This window comes from Chelmon rostratus, chromosome 24 (assembly GCF_017976325.1).
Source record: "Chelmon rostratus isolate fCheRos1 chromosome 24, fCheRos1.pri, whole genome shotgun sequence".
NCBI lineage: Eukaryota > Metazoa > Chordata > Actinopteri > Chaetodontiformes > Chaetodontidae > Chelmon > Chelmon rostratus.
Genome location: NC_055681.1, coordinates 12,716,828 through 12,733,209, shown reverse-complemented (window position 1 = coordinate 12,733,209; position 16,382 = coordinate 12,716,828). Strand labels below are relative to the sequence as shown.

Here is a 16,382-nt window from a genome sequence, read left to right as displayed (position 1 = left end):
AAAAGCAGTCTACAGCTTTTAGCTGATTCAAAATTGAAACAATGTTAAAATATTTCAGAATTTTTTTGTTCTTTCACATAATTTGCAAACAGTCTAGATTTCTAAGACTAAGATGAGACTTTAAAACAAGTCTCACCAATGAATTTTCTCCTGAAATACATACCTTACAAATTTTAAATGAAGAAATACGTCCTTAGAATGGTATACTGTATATGACGTGGTCCAAACACCCGACACATTAAACCATGTATTGTTCATATTGTCGTGTTAAAACCTTTATGCAAACCTTTGCATATGTTTCAATATAAATAATAAAAGAACATGAAACCATCTGAAAACACAGCTCTGAATAATTGAAAAGGTAGCAGCAAAAAAGGCAACCAGCGAGGAACATCAGGGGAAATGTGCAAAAATTAGCCCAAAAAACGTTACTTCGTGAGGTTATTTGAATGTTTTGGGAAAAAACATTTGCACAACATTCATAGAACTTGAACCTGTTGAATGCAGCTGAAAGCTTTAGCAAAAGCTAGTAAGTGGTCTCCACTGTGAAACAGGCTCATCGGAGGTCTTTTCCTGCTTTCCAGAATCGAGTGAGGCCTTTTCTCACTGGGGCAGCATAACGTGGCGGCCTCGCGGAGTTGAAAATTAACCGATGGTGGAAAGAATCCCAAAATAGAGCTGCTAGTGCGCTGATGCTTTGCAAAATCAGCTCGCATCGAATGAGCAGTGAGCCAGTTTCGTGTGGGGTAAAAGTGAATGACAACTAAAACAACAAATCTACAGAATCACACAATCACAACAACAATGCCACATGAGAAAGCCATGTCACACCTGCACATTAGCACAAATAAAAGATCCCTGAGTTCAAGCAGAAATTCGTGTTGAAATAAACCCTGTGGGAACATATCAGAACACCACATCCCATTAACTGCCTGCAAAAAAAACACAGCGAGTAGCAAAACAACAATATTCAAGCACTCAGCAATATTCCTCAGTATCGGTGCCAAGTTATTGTACGTCTCTGCCAGTTCAATGTCAACAATAATCTCTTTGTTCCTTTGTTTTTGCCTCAGGCTGTTTGTATCTGTGGTCAGAAACTATGTGTTACTGAATCCTGGCGGAGGTGTTTATGTTTTTGCTCGTATGTCAGATTATAGGTGATGCTAATGCTGAAAACACATGCTGCGGCCGAGCTTAGCCCTGGTGAGTTCACACTTGTGCGAAAACAGAAAAATAGGCAGCGGCTAAATGTCGCCAGGATCACACTAACATCAACAATAACAATAATGAGAACAATAGTGATTAGAGAGGGCAGGGATTACCCTTAATCTGCCGTATCTATGTGTTTGTTTAAGGGGGTAGATATGCTCATTAAGGAGGAGTTAAAGAAGGATACCCTCCCTTCAGCTATGCAATCTAATTCACACTGACACCTCATTGCAGGGGTGTAATCTGCTTGTTGGGAGATTATAAAAAAACAATCCAAGTGTGTGTTTGGCCGGGGGTCTGATGGCTGGCACGGACCATGGCCGTGAAGATCACACGGAGAATTACTGACATAATTACCGAGATGATCTGACGAACAGATGTCTTCCCCCCCTGCTGACAGGCCCTTCACAGCCTAACGCAGTCCCCACAAGGGCCTGTTATTCGGCACCACCTCTGGTGCCCCCTGTTCGTCTCTGATTGTGATTTACGCCAAGGAGAAATGAACTTTTTCAGCCTAGAATCACATGCGGGAAGAGTTGTGTGTGTGTGCTGGCTGCTGCAGGGCTGCAGAGTGATCCCGAGCAGACCAGACGATGGCAGCATTTGTGCAGCTTGCCGTCACGCCGAGCCCCTCTGACGCATTCGCTTCAGTCATTCCCTCTGTGAGATGGCTGCTTTTCATTCAACATGAAACATTTCGCAAATGTGCACCAAAGTGCGGCACAAGCACAACAGAAGTATCAGATCACAAAGAAAACACGGCTGCCTCTCAGCCCCTCTCGGCTTTTTTTGTCTTGTAGCAAAAGCTACATTTTCAAGAGATAATGACCATAATTATTACCAAATGTGGACACTGCTGGAGTGTTGGATGGGGGGAATGAATGGTGAGCTACACTGAGAGAGCAAACACAAGGTTCCAGTTGCAGAGGAATACCCACAGGTTTAAAAATAGGCCACAACACCCCTTATATAACAAGTGGGACATCAGGGTTGTTTACAGTGTTTCTGCCTGAGAAATGAATGGTTACAGCACAGCAATGTGCTGCACATTTCAAATCCTCATTAATCCAAACGGGCTCAACCGGCCTGTCACACACTCTGTAAACACACATATATTAAGATGCATTTAAAGTGGATTTTAACGGTGGTTTCGTTCCAGATAACCGAGCCTCGAGTGTGTGTCTTTGCATAACGCTTTCATTTGACTGTGCGCCGTGCAGGACGTCGTGTTATTCAATGATCATTTCTGTCTCTACAGGAGAGAGCTGTTTGGAAGGCAAGGGGGGGGGGGGGGGGGGGGGGGGGGGTTGCCTGCCGTGAATCCTGCTGTCAGCCAATAGGCGGCGTCGGAGCCGGGTGATGGACAGGCACGGCCCCTGCAGGACGCACCGCCCCCCTATGACTCCGTGTTTTAGTCTGTTTTTAGAGCAGCAGCGTCACATGTTGTTTTTCTCCAAGATCGGATCAGTCCCTGGTCTGGTCCGGCTGCGCTGTTGCTTCTCACCGCGGCGCACGGCGGACACAGCTATCGGCGTCCGCGATGGATTAGATGAAACAACGAGTTACGTTTTAAGTCTTATCTCGCTCAGTTGTATTTTTTCTTTTTTTTTAAAAGGGGGGGCTTTGCTTATCTGGAAGTTGAAAAGTGAAGCGGAGAGAAATGGCAAGTCCTCCGGCGCACGGAGGACACCTGTTATCCAACGGGACGAGCGGCGTGAAGAAGAGCGGATACCTGAGGAAGCAGAAACACGGACACAGGCGCTTCTTCGTGCTGCGGGAGCCGACCGAGCGCTGCCCGGCCCGCCTGGAGTATTATGAAAGCGAGAAGAAATGGAGAAACAAGTCCGCCGCGAAACGGGTCATAACTTTGGACTCGTGTCTGTGCGTAAACAAGCGCGCCGACGCCAAACACAAGCACCTCATCGCCCTCTACACCAAGGACGAGTACTTCGCTGTGGCAGCAGACAGCGAGCAGGAGCAGGAGAGCTGGTTCGCTGTTTTGACTGATCTAATTGCCGAGGGGAAAGTGTACGACAGCCCCGCTTCCACCTCCTCTTTAGTGGGCTTTGAGGAGGCCAGCTACGGACTCATTACGCCCGCATCAGCTGTCTATAAGGAGGTGTGGCAGGTCAACTTGAAATCCAAAGGCTTGGGTCAGATCAAGAACCTCACTGGAGTGTACAGGCTGTGTTTATCCAGCCGGACCATCAGCTTTGTCAAACTGAACTCAGACACAGCTGCTGTCAGTTTACAGCTCATGAACATTCGGAGATGTGGCCACTCAGACAGCTTCTTCTTCATAGAGGTGGGCCGGTCAGCGGTCACTGGGCCCGGAGAGTTCTGGATGCAGGCAGAGGACTCGGTGGTGGCGCAGAACATCCATGAGACCATCCTCGAGGCCATGAAGGCCATGAAGGAGCTGTCTGAGTTCAGGCCGCGGAGCAAAAGCCAGTCTGCAAGCACCAACCCCATCTCTGTGCCCACACGACGCAACCTCAACAACCTCCCCCCCAGTCAGACGGGCCTGGTGAGGAGATCCAGAACAGATAGCATGGCAACCACATCCCCGGGGAGAAAGTTCACGTCCTGTCGGATAAGAACAGCCAGCGAGGGAGACGGCAGTGTGACCCGGCCTGTGTCCATGTCCATATCTGTGAACGGGAGCCCCACCAGTCCAAACTCTGGGAATCACCTCAGCAGGTCCCATACTCTCAGCAGCGGGCGCACCTGCAGAATGCTAGAGTCCTCCTCCAACCTGCATCATAGCCGGTCCATGCCGGTGTCCAACTCCCCTCCGGCTGCCTCCAGCCCCATCAGCATGTCTCCAAGAGGGGGGGCTAATGTCTGCACTCCTGACAAAGCCAGGCGGCCTTTCAGCTGTAGCGCCTCCATCTCTGGCTCCCTCAGTGACACGGGCTTCATGCTGTGTGAAGATTACAGCTCCAGCCCAGGTGACCCCAAATTCCTCCCCCTGACGCGCAGCGACACCCCCGACTCTCTGTCCAGCACGCCCCCATCCCGTGACATCAGCGACCCCTGTGGCTACATGATAATGGAGGGGGCCAATGGCAGCAAGTCTGGGGAGGGTCTGGCATTTGACAAGGCTTACAGGAAGCGGACACACTCCCTCACCACACCGCGTCAACAGCGGGTGGTGGCGCCGCTGTCCTCGGCCTCCCTGGATGAGCACACACTCATGAGGATGGCGCACGGACAGAACTCTCACTCCGCCTCGCCCAAAGTGTGCTACCCAGAGGATTATGGAGACATTGAAATCGGTTCATCCAGGAGCTCCAGTAGTAACCTTGCAGATGATGGCTACATGCCAATGACGCCAGGTGTAGCATCCCAGTCTGGCAAGGCAGACAACTACGTGCCCATGAGCCCCATGTGTGTCTCAGCACCGAAGCAGATTGTGAACCCAAGGGTGCATCCTCAGGCGGCTGCCAGCGGCGGCTACAAGAACAACTCCCCCTGCAGCAGCTCTCTGGAGGACAACGGCTACATGAGAATGTGGTGTGGCTCCAAATCCTCCATGGAGAGCCCAGACAGGAACAGCGAATACATGAACATGTCACCTGGAAACCCACCCCCACTCCAGACCCCCCCTGATTACTACTTGGGCTTGATGGCTGGTGAACCTGCGTCAATGAGGTCAGCCTATCAGGCCGGCTCCCTCACGCTTCCTGCTAAACTTCAGACCTCCAAGAATGAAGAAAGCAGCCAGTATGTTTTGATGAGCCCTCAGAGTTTGAGGCAGAGGTTGGGGGAGTCAGACTATTACTCAGTAATGCAGCCCAGTGCAGCTCAGACCTCGCCACTGAGCCCCTCAGTACCCTCCCCAGTCAGACACGGCCGGGCGGAGACCCTGCCCTACAGAGGGAGGCTGGGCAGGCCTAACAGGCTATCCCTAGACACCCTGAGGACCCTGCCCAGCATGAATGAGCACCCCCTGCCCGGAGAACCCCGGAGCCCCGGGGAGTACATTAACATTGATTTCGGCGGCGCCAGATTCTCCCCGCCCTCCATTGTGTCTACAGAGAGCCAGTCTTCATCACTGGGTTCCAGCGGTGGGGGTCCGGGGAGGTCCTCTCTGACAGACTACATAAACCTGGAGCTGGGCTCACACTCACCCAAGGCGGCTAACACCCCCGCTGAGCGCTTGGACGCACTTCCAGAGTTATCAATGTGCCCCTGCTCAGGGGAGGACGGAGTGTACCATCTGGATGGCGAGAAAAGGTCTCAGGGCCTCTGCGATGAGCTGAAGAATGACTACACTGAGATGACATTTGGGATGACCAGCTCACCTCCACAGCTTGTTCCCCAGCACACAGCAAGGTATGTGTATCTGTTAGGGGAGGGGCAATGTTTTTATCATTTATGATAATATATTTAAACAGTCTGTCTGCAAGATTGATCCCAGAAAAAAGCAGCAACAGTGATTCAGTCGGTACAAAAACATGCTTTTAATTAACTTCATTTAAGTCCAATTTTACTCAGTGAATGCTTTAATTAATGTAAAGTGTCTGATAGTCAACTTCACTGTATTTGGGATTTGAATTGTGCAGAAGAGGCTGTGACTCTCAAATCGCCTTTATATTGTTGCAGTTCCAGTTTATTTTCAACCTTTGGTTAACAGCTTTATGGTCTCTTTTATTTTACCAGTAAAGTAAAATGAAAATAAAGGCTACTTGTTGACTAAACATCTCATATTTTGAATATTTTTCTCCAGCAGCCAGAGCAGCAGAGAGAGGAGGCTCTCTCTGGAGGACCAGGGAGTCCCAGAAAGCATTGGGGTCTTCCTGCTTGGGGCCGCCTCTTCTTCCACGGTGGGCCCCGACTGCTCTGCCAAAGTGATCCGGGCCAACCCACAGGGACGTCGGCGCCACAGCTCCGAGACCTTCTCCTCCACCGCCACGGTGACGCCGGTCTTCCCCTCCTTCGCTCGCGGCGACACAGTGAAGAGGCACAGCTCGGTGGAGAACATCTCATCCCGGAGCAGCGAGGGCTCTGACGAGGAGTACGGCAGCCCGGTGAACCGGCAGAGCTCGGCCGGCTACCCGAACGGGCTGAATTACATTGCCTTGAACCTGCTGGACAACAGGGACATGGAGAAATGTGAGGACCTGGCTGGCTTCAAACCCACCAGCAGCTGCAAAGGGGGTATCAATGGATTACACAGCACACCATATGTCTGTTTGGGATTCAAGGAGACTGCAACCACTGCCAAAGGTGAGCGAGGCTGATGTCAGATGTGTTGCTGCTAAATAATGTGTCTAAGCTTTCATCTTAAAGTCCTGCAGGTGTTATTGTTTATAAGGAGGGGATTAAGTGTTTCAGAATGTGAAAGGTAGCTTTTTTTAATTAAAATAAGTGACTAAAGCAGTTTAGTCTTACTGTAGGAGATGAGAGCTGTGCTGAGCAGGTGCAAGAGGAAAAAAACAAGGATGAAAGCAAACTTTCATTTTCTCTTGATTCAAATTCAAACTGGCCTTGTGGATTTCAAAGTACATAAGTAGGTGGTGCTGATGTGGCCTTCAAGTGCTCCTCTCAAGCTCCTGCTTCTTAGCACTTTCAAATCCTGCAGCATGAAAAACGTTTTGTGGCAGCGCTTGCAGTTCAGCAACAGAGAGCCAGTGGGGAGTCTCAAAATGAAGACCAGCGTCCTCTGGTTTTTGTCGCGGTCGATCATGCCTTCACCGTCTTTGGTTTTGTTTTTAATCATTCCTATTTGGTCCTCCGACATTTCCCACAACACGTGAACGCAGCACAAGGCTGCTATGAAACGTGACCAGGCTGAGAGCTCTGAAGTAAACAAGCACCATGACTGAGCAGGACGCTGCCTCGCTGCTACTGTTGTGGGCAGCGCAGACTAAAAATACACGAGCAGAATTCGGGATTCCACCAACGCTTATTATGAATGGAAGTTGTTTGCACAGAAAACAGAAATGAGAGACTAGAGATTCATTATGCACCATCAGACACAAGGATACAGAAAATATGAAGTCAGATGTATTAAATAGTTCCTTATCAAGTCTATAAATTTGGTTTGCTATGGTTTGTTATTGTTATAGCTGTAATGCTGCTAGCCCAAGGAATGCCAGGTAAGAGCTCCTGCCAGCTCTAATGTCACACTGAGCCGCGGGCATTTCCGGCTGTTGTTTTTCAGTTGGGTAGGCTTTAGGATGTGTTGCACATCAATGTGACCTCCATAGACACCTTATTCCCACCATCCCATGATCAATACACTGTCCCGGAATACCCCAGTGGGCAAAACAAAGCTGTGGCGTGGGGCAGCAGACGTTGTAAACAAACAGCACAGGGACAGCAGCATGTTGACAACAGAAGCCAAGTTTGCCTCTCTGTCCTCACGCCGTTCATTGGACACTGAGCTCACATGCGTTCACCAGCACATAGGAGGGTGGGGGTAGGTGGGGGCTCGTACGCTGACATGTGAGGCCCAGCACAAGTGGATATGTGTTTGTGTGCGTGTCCTTGTAGGCGGCGAGGGAAAAACAGCAAAGCGGGCGAGTTGCTATGCGGCCATCAGGTAACTGGATGTCACGGTCCGCATTCCTGGCAGAGCGGGTTTGAAAAGTTGCTGTGAGAGGGGCTTGTTTTTGTCCCCAGGCTCCAGGCCATTTGAATAGAAAGTGGCTTTTATTTCACCACAAGGCCCCCGTGTGTGGACAGAGAGGTGTTATTAGATTTCATTTTTAACACGCCAGACAGAGGAATGCTGTAAAAGTTATTGTTTCTGATGTTCTGCACAGCGCTGAAAACCAACCGCCTCCTCAGAAGAGCCTTAATTCATGCATCCTTTAAATTTACTACAGTGTGACAACATCTTTGACGGTGACATGAAGGCAGACGGCTGTTTTTTTCAGCGAAACAGGCAGTAAAGCGAGTTAATGACGGTCCGCCGCATCCTCTCGTGCATTTGATGTGCAGACTCCCGACAACATGTGTCCGCACGTTTGTTTGTTTTCGTCCGAGGTGTGTTGGCGCGCACGTGTTTTGGTGGAGCGCAGATATTTTTATGGTGCTAATAAAGCTTGTTGAATGGGACTGACGAGCGAGAGGGAGGGAGAAGACGACTCAAGCACATACATGTGGACTCTAGCACGTATGCATCCAGGCCGGTTGGGGTTGTTTTTTCTCCCAGGGATCTTTTTTTCTTTTTTTTTCAGTGGCGTAGCCTCCATCCGTGAACACTTGGCAGAGATGTGCAGAGGGAGAGAGAGAGAGAGAGAGAGAGTGGCTTGTTTTGTTTTCCAGTGCTGCTTGCCTGCCTGTTTGTGGGAGAGCAAATGGATGCATGCATAATGGGGCAGGATGGCACGTGCACTCGTGTCCTTCTGCCTCATTAGGTTGTTCACTTAGCAGAAGTAAGACAAGCAGAGAATGGGAGATGGAGCACAGCCTTGTATGCTCAGTAGAAAGAGGCGGGGAGGGGCTTGAGCTGTTTAAAGCAACAAACAAACTCATCAGTGAGGCCCACTTCGGCCGCGGTGCATTCTGGGAGCGCAGGACCCAGGATGGCAGGCCCGATGGCTTGTTTACTGAACACTCAGTCCTGCTGCTGTGTGGCGAAGCGGGGTGAAGGAGGTCAAAGTGCGCTACAAGCGAGGGGGTTGTTGGCGCCGGGCCCCACTGGCGGAAGGCTTTGATTTCGTGTTTATCAGGACGTCACGCTGGGCCCCCGCACCATGTGCCATCCTGACCCAGAAGTCTGTGGGTTTTCAGCCAAACACCTCTGCGCCTTGACTCCACAGATTACCTTCGTTTACCCTCTCAGCGAAACAGTTTGGCTGGAATGAAAACCTGCTGACTCTCGGGTCAGGATAACTGGTTGGCTGCCACTGTGCTGGACCAACGTGCGGCTGTTTGTTAGGATCAAAGCGCCCAACTGATCGGCCCCAACGGCCCCCTTGGAATTTAGCGTTTACCCCCCACACCCATGTGACGGCCCCCTTGTTAGGAAACGTGACTGACGCCGCTTCTAGTAAACGAAACCCCGCGGCCATAAACTTTTGACAGCTGGATCCGGTTTTTTGGTGCTCCGCCCAGAGTCAGCTGGGATGTCTCAATGCCTGGCATACGGGTCAGGTGTTCGTTTACATCGTGTTTTGGCAGCGGACCAGCCCATGTGACTCTGGGGTGGTGTTTACCTCTGCCCTCACCCAAGCTGCTCGCGGCCCTGGCTAGCCGCAGCTCAGCCAGGTGGATGTTCTGTACCAGACCCAGATTAGCCAAGTCAGCCGTCCCTGTTTCCACCTCTTCGTCTGACTAATACCTTTATCTGACGGCGACAACCAACTCCTGCTTCCTCGTGGCGATTTGGGAAGCTTGATTAGCACAGTGAGGCGATTCAACCTGCAGCTAGGCTTGTATTGCAGTTTGCTGGTGGATCGATTTGATTGCGTTTTAATGGGAGGGGTCTTACCCATTTCACCGTCAGGCATCACAGAGGGCAGGAAACAAGGGATAGAAGGAGGGTGAAAAAATTATAAGACAGGAGGAGCCCTGCTGAAACACCCCGAGTCCCTCCTGAGTGCTAGTGGCAGATGGCCACTCTCTGGAGGGCAAGTGTGTGAGAGTGTGTGTGTGCGTCTTGTTGTGGGAGGGGGTGGGGGTGGATCAGGGGGTTAAACACCTGCCACTCTGCTCTATTCACACACATGCAAACACTCATTACACCGAAGCCTACACTTGCATGTAAACACATACATACCACTATATGTCTCTCTCTCATGCACACACACACACACACACACACACACACACACATCCCCTCCTACTCACTATCCCTCCGCTAATGACAGCCCACCATCTGCCGCACCCACAGGCTGCAGAGTATGACCATCGGCATCGTGCGTGTGTGTGTAATTCATCGGCCAGATTAGAAGCATTCATGTCCATCTCCTCAAATCCCGCTTCCTCTTAACGTCATCCGGTCCGTAGTACTGCGAGTGATGTCACCGCAGACATGATGCCCCCGGAGCGCGTTACGTATATATCTGTGTTACTTACATTTCCTGTTCGCTCTGCTCTTCGAGGGTGCAGCGAGCGAAAGAGGTCTAGCTGCACAGCCATGCATCCCTAACTCGCTCTGAGCATGCTCAGTCGGTGCGGCTGTCAGAGCGAGGTGTGCACTGACACACAGGGGGAAGAGGGAATTGGAGAGGAGCTTTATTCTCATAACTAAATGCTTTCCCTCACTTTTAAATTAGAGCTGGAATGATTGATCGATGAGTCGACCAACATAAAAATAAAGCATTTGCAGCTATTTCGATAATCACATAATAATTGATGCCAAATATCCTCCAGTGCCAGCTTGTCTTTGTCTTATGTCCGTGATTAATATGAGGGGTTCATGAAATGCATTATGAATTCTAAATTGGAATTCTTGTCTAAAATCTTTGCTTTTTTAATAAAAATGTGCTTTATTCTGCTTTATTCTAAGAGGTGGCAGTCCTAAAGGTTTGGGAAAAACCGTCTTATGTGACAGTAAGCTGAAAGTCTTCAGGTTCTGGTGGGACGGTTGGACACAAAAAGCATTTCAATGGCAATTTCGGGCTGGAGGAAATAGTCACATGCATTTCAGAGATCAAATCAGCAGAGTAATCAGCAATGAAGACTGGTTGCTTTCTAGTGTGGCTCTCTGCTGCTCACACACACTGAGAATTACACATTTGCATAATTGCATTGATGCCACTTTTTCCACTGCTGGAATTTTGGCCAACACCATGACTTAGTGGCGCCCATGTGTCTCTGTTTTGATTGTCTGCGTGCCCCATTTTGTTCTGCATTTGTGGAATTACTCGTAAAGGTGACACCTGGTTTTACCCATCAGCCTGATTGTCCGACCCATTGTCGCCGCCTCCCTGCGCCCTGTCTCGAGCGCACACACATGCGCACGCGCGAACTCTTGAATAGTTTATTTACATCTGCGTCAGACCTGCGCCGAAGCTGAGATCCTGCAAAGAAATAACAAAGCAGTGCAAATAGCCGAGGCAGGAAATCCAGAAATGCCGTGTTACTTGATATATAGAGAACAAACATGCACACGTAACACCGCAGGCTCTTGTGTCAGAGTTTCCAGGCAGCGTGTGTGTTTGCCTGCATGTGTGTGTGTGTGTCATGGCACGGGGAGGAGGGGGGCTAAAGTAGGCCGGGATGTTCCAGACAGAAGCGCTAGCTGCTAGATAACTGCGTGGCCAGCGTTCCCCACATTTAGCCAGCCACGGCTCCAGATGAGATTACAGCCTCTGCAGGCGAGATTAGACAGCCAGCGAGAGCCAGCGGCTACTCCACGGACAGCAGCTGGGGAATACGTAACGCAAGGTGTGGGCATTTGTTGGCTTTAGCCCGCCCAAATGTGAGTTTATCATAATTTAGCTCTAAAATCAACAGAAATCATATCTGGGCAGTGCTGAAGACAAACGCCTCACATCAGCCAAACATCAACTCAACTATCATTTGTTACTCCACTGAGTCTTTGCACACCAGCGAATTCTGATACATGGACTCATTTTAGGATTCAGCGATCCCTCGTGCTCTCAGCTGCCCGCCATCGTCCTGTTTAGAGTGAAGGTAGCGCTTTTTCAAGGCTGTTGCTGTGCGTATGCGTTCGGTGGGTGCTCCAAAAATGGCAGCTCTCCGAGGAGCTGAGAAAACCAGCCTTGCTTTCAGCCTGACCGCCGCCCGTTTTTGAGGCTATCCGGTGTCTTTTGAAGGCGTTTCATCAGACTTGCACTGATAGAAGTCTCCCAGCCCAAAGACAACCATGTAATCCTTGTGTGGTTTGACGACACATGACTGCAGCGACTATATTGCCCCCCAGTCCCCAGTCTTCTTGCACGCACATTTCATTGTGCAGCCCTCTCCACAGGCATAAACCTTTAACTGCTGGACTCCAGCTCCTCCTGGAAGCTTCCAGTTGCCCCAGTGCCCCTCCCTCCCCCCGACCGCCACTCTGCCTTCAAGTAAATGCTTCCGTCTTTATGCCCTGACCCCTCCTCCACACACACGGTGGCTCTTAAAACACGCTAAAACGCCTCAAAATCCGACTTAATTATCAGTATCTGTTGTAACATACATGCAACCGCAGCTCTCTGTATGTACATCAGAGAGGCATCAGCTGAGCTGGTCCTCCTCTGCTCAGCGTGTGTCCATAGCAACACGGCAGCGCGACAGGAGACCCCCACCCCCATCATTCTACATCCCAGATTACGTAATTACGGCCGTTGCCGACCAGCCGTCCTTCAAGCGCCTCCTGGGCGAAACAGCTGGCATGTTAAGAAACGACACACACCATCCAACCGCAGCGTGACGGAACTAGGATGGAGCGGAGTCCAGTCCAGGTGGAGCAAAAGCGAGCTCCGCGTGCACGTGCAGTCACACAAACCCCCCCCCCCCCCCCCCCCCCCCCCCCCCCCACACACACACACACACACACACACACAAACACATTAAGGCAACAAGGAACAACCTGTGATTTCAAAGTGTCGTCATTACACACAAATAATACACATAAAGCAATTAAGTTTACACAATCCAAATCCCCGGCCTTTAGCATGTGTGTGCAGCACTCACTGTTCTTGTTATTCAAGCTGTTTTCCCCAGTGTCTCCTTGTTATTGTGGCACAATAACACAGCCTAATCTAAGTCAGTCAACGAGTTCACGCTGCACAGTGTAAGGCTGTTCTCTTGGGCCGCTCACGTCGCTGTCCGAAAGGTCGGAATTGTTGGCACCGGTGTTGTTTGTGCTGCGTTTCCGTCCAAGCGGGCTTCATGTAAAGATTAGAATTTTTGAATGGGGACGTCTGATTGAATTACCCAGCAGCCCCACAAGCTTTGGCCACTCGCAGCAACATATGCCACATGCAAAGAAGTGAGGCAATGTGACGACAAAGGGAGAGGAGACGACTTGAACGCCTAAATGGCAACAATGCAGGACTTGACATGCAGATTTTACAAAAATCAGCTTGACGGTTGAATGTAAATGGATAGAAATGCTCATCCTACAGTAGTTATATAGCATGTGATTGTTGGAGAATATACAAGAATATATGAGTGTTTGAATTTGTAGATATTTCCACTAACCCCCCCCCTCTCTTGTTGTCTCTTTCAGACTGAAGGACTCCTCCATCCTCTGACTTGGCGTCTTCACCGACCTGCTGCTCGAAATAAAACAAAAACAAAAACCCAGACGACCCTTCCACTGGGCACTGTGGCCCTGAAAGACTGTCCGGACCCTCGGCGACACACACACACGAACACACACTTAGTAAACGAGCAGGTCATCATCTATGCATGCCATGAATTCGCCGAAGGCGGGCCAGGTGTGATTGTGCGCGTGTGGGTTGATGTGTGCGTTGTGTGTCGGTGCGCCTCGCGTTCCCCGCGCTCTCAGGGGCCATTTCTCCTCTGACCCAAATTCTGGCGCGAGCACAGACGCAAAGATAGTCAGACAGTAAGACAACTCTAATGGTACCCAGATACTATTTATTTACTTGAGGGTAGTGTAATGACTGCCTGTATGTATGCGAGTGTGTTTCTGAGACAAAGTATGACCAACCGGTATGTCAGCGAACAATGAAAACCTAATATAGAAATGGCCCAGGGAGCGAGGACACCACGGTACACTGAGTATATTACTATATTTAGATTAGATATTTTATTTATTTTTGGAAATTGAATGTCTGATGAGACCTACACAATGCCTTAATGTCTATATTGTCCTTATGTTTTCTATGAAATAAGAGATAAATATTCTATTTCAGTATGTATGTTTGGACCTACATCTCTATATTGTTATTCTGTTGTGGAAAGTAAAAAGCCTAGATTACTGTTGAAAAATATTATTTCAGAAATGTACAGTACAGTGGGGCTGCTTGAGATCCGATCTATCGTATTGATATTAAAGTATTTTCTTAATTACTAATTTCTTATTTATTCTAACCTAGTTTATTTTTTTTGTCCAATCAAAGCGCTGGACTTAAAGAAATATATTTCTAAATGTCTTTAAGAGTTATGCATGTCTTTATAACTCGGCTCAGACCCCGTAACACCAGGCATCTGAATGCACTGTACCTCCCGCAGTTCCTCAGTCACTTGAGCCTGAAAACCTCACACACTCCTACCTTCAAACCTCCGGCCTGCTGCTAAGCTCCATGCAGGCCGCTCCTGCTGTGATATCATTGGACAGCACAACTGTCTATACTAGGTGTCGGCGGAGGGGCGGAGCCACTGAAAGGCATTAGCGAGCGAGGGCTGAAATGAGGGGGCGGGGGGGCCGCCGGTGTCAGCGGTGCCAGACAAGCACTGAGGGGAGGAGGGCTCTGCAACTCAGAAAAAGTAGAAGAAGAAAGGCCAACAGCCACATCTGGCACCATCATGGAGGTTCACTGGAGAACCAGCTGTCTGGAAAAAGTAACTGTACTGCAGACGGCATAAAAACTGTGATCTGGAGTAGGAGAATTCTGCAGTGTTATAAAATAACTATACAACTACGCATACAGGATACAGCTAAATGCTAAAACACAGCTGTCGCACGCAGCAGTATGTATCTCATGTCTGCTAACATTTGCCACTATCAGCTACCGGCTGGCGTTAGCTAGCATTAGCTAAAGCTAGCAAGCTGAAGCGAGCCTGTGCAACTTTTGCTGAACAAAATGTCAGGATAATGCTAAATGCTAACATGTAGTTTCACGCTTGCATGAGCTGAGAAGAACTTGACACAGCATAGCAATGTCTAACTAAGGTTCGCTATCGTTAGCTAACATTAGCTACCACAAGGTGTTGGTCATACCAAGGCTTTAGCTTGGATGAGTTTAGTGCTAATAAATTAAAATTTTCATCTGTTAATGCTATTTATTTAAATTGCATAATCTTCTTAACCACATTCATCACAATTATTACAAAAAAACCTTTAAATTCTGCTGCTTCTTAAGCGCTCTGAACCTCCAAAATGGCTGCCAGGCGGTTCGCAAACACTGACATCCTGACACTGTGGTCTTCGCATCGTCCACTGTGCCGACTCCACGACCCCTTCAGCGTTCGGGAGATTGTAAAACTTTTCACCATGTCTGAATGTATCGCTGAGCTGGTGGGAATGCCGCAGAAACACAAATGTGGGAACCGGGTTTGACAGAGTCGAGTAATGTTGGAGCTGTACCACGCTTTGTGGAGTTATCTATTTATCTTATGAGTCTTGAATGTGTATATTGTGTACATAGAAAGAGTTTAACTAAAAACAAAAAATCTATTGAAAATACATAGAGTACTTAGATTTTACTTATGTTGCAATGATATTCCTGTGTAAAGACTTTGGCTACCGATTTTTAAAAAGGGGACAAGGTTTTTGCTTTGGGGTTGTACAGTGTATTGTATGCTCTCCTCCCTCACAGTCTCCGTGACTATATGACAAAAAAAATACTCTGTCTATTTTATTATAGAGATCTCTTTGCCTTGTTGAAACACTTTACCTAATGGCATATGCAATAGTGACATGAATACAATCTAGTTTACAACCGTGGAACCAAATGTAACATTGCATCGATGATTTTTTTTTCTTTTTTGTGACGAGCAGAAGCCGTTTTGCTCCTCGTGCATTTTCTCTTTCTGCCAAGTGTTTGGGTTTTTTTTTTTTTTTTTTTTTTTTGCTCATAACTTTGTTCTTGACACGTCTCAAAGCGCTTTCCCCATCTCTGTGTCCATGGACAGACTCCTCTTTTACGGATTGATCTCGGATTGACTCAGTCTGAATGTGTCGTTGTCTTCCATTGTACATAATTCAGTATACTGTTTATTGTGATGCTCACAAGAGATGATTATAATGATTTATAAATTCTGGTAGTTGAGTATTGCTTTTGTCTGTATTGATTATGGATAGCAACCTACAGAAATAAATGAATTTATTTAAAGAGGTACAACTTTGTCTTCATTTTTGATTTCCATAAGTAATATCTCATGCTGCCTAAGACCTTTGCAATGCAATATTATGAAGTTATTAAAATAAATATACTGTAAATAACATTAGTTTGATATAAAACTTTATTTGTATAGTACCTTTCATACAAGAATTGCAGCTCAAAGTGCTTTACAACAAAGTGATCACATGCACCAAGTGCTTTATATAAAAAAAACCCCAGAATTAACATAAAGTA

General features: G+C 48.3%; 1 protein-coding gene across 2 annotated transcripts; it reads left to right on the top strand.

The window, feature by feature from the left end:
- Positions 1-2,679: 2,679 nt before the first annotated feature.
- LOC121627429 (insulin receptor substrate 2-like) lies at positions 2,680-16,130 on the top strand. 2 transcript variants are annotated; one of them, XM_041966337.1, is made up of 3 exons: positions 2,680-5,547; positions 5,945-6,441; positions 13,346-16,130. In XM_041966337.1, the coding sequence occupies exons 1-3, from the start codon at positions 2,870-2,872 to the stop codon at positions 13,348-13,350; spliced, it is 3,180 nt and encodes a 1,059-aa protein (XP_041822271.1). In that variant the 5' UTR covers positions 2,680-2,869; the 3' UTR covers positions 13,351-16,130. The 2 variants fall into 2 exon arrangements, with proteins under 2 accessions (XP_041822271.1, XP_041822270.1); XM_041966336.1 differs by having other exon boundaries at positions 5,942-6,441.
- Positions 16,131-16,382: the final 252 nt, after the last annotated feature.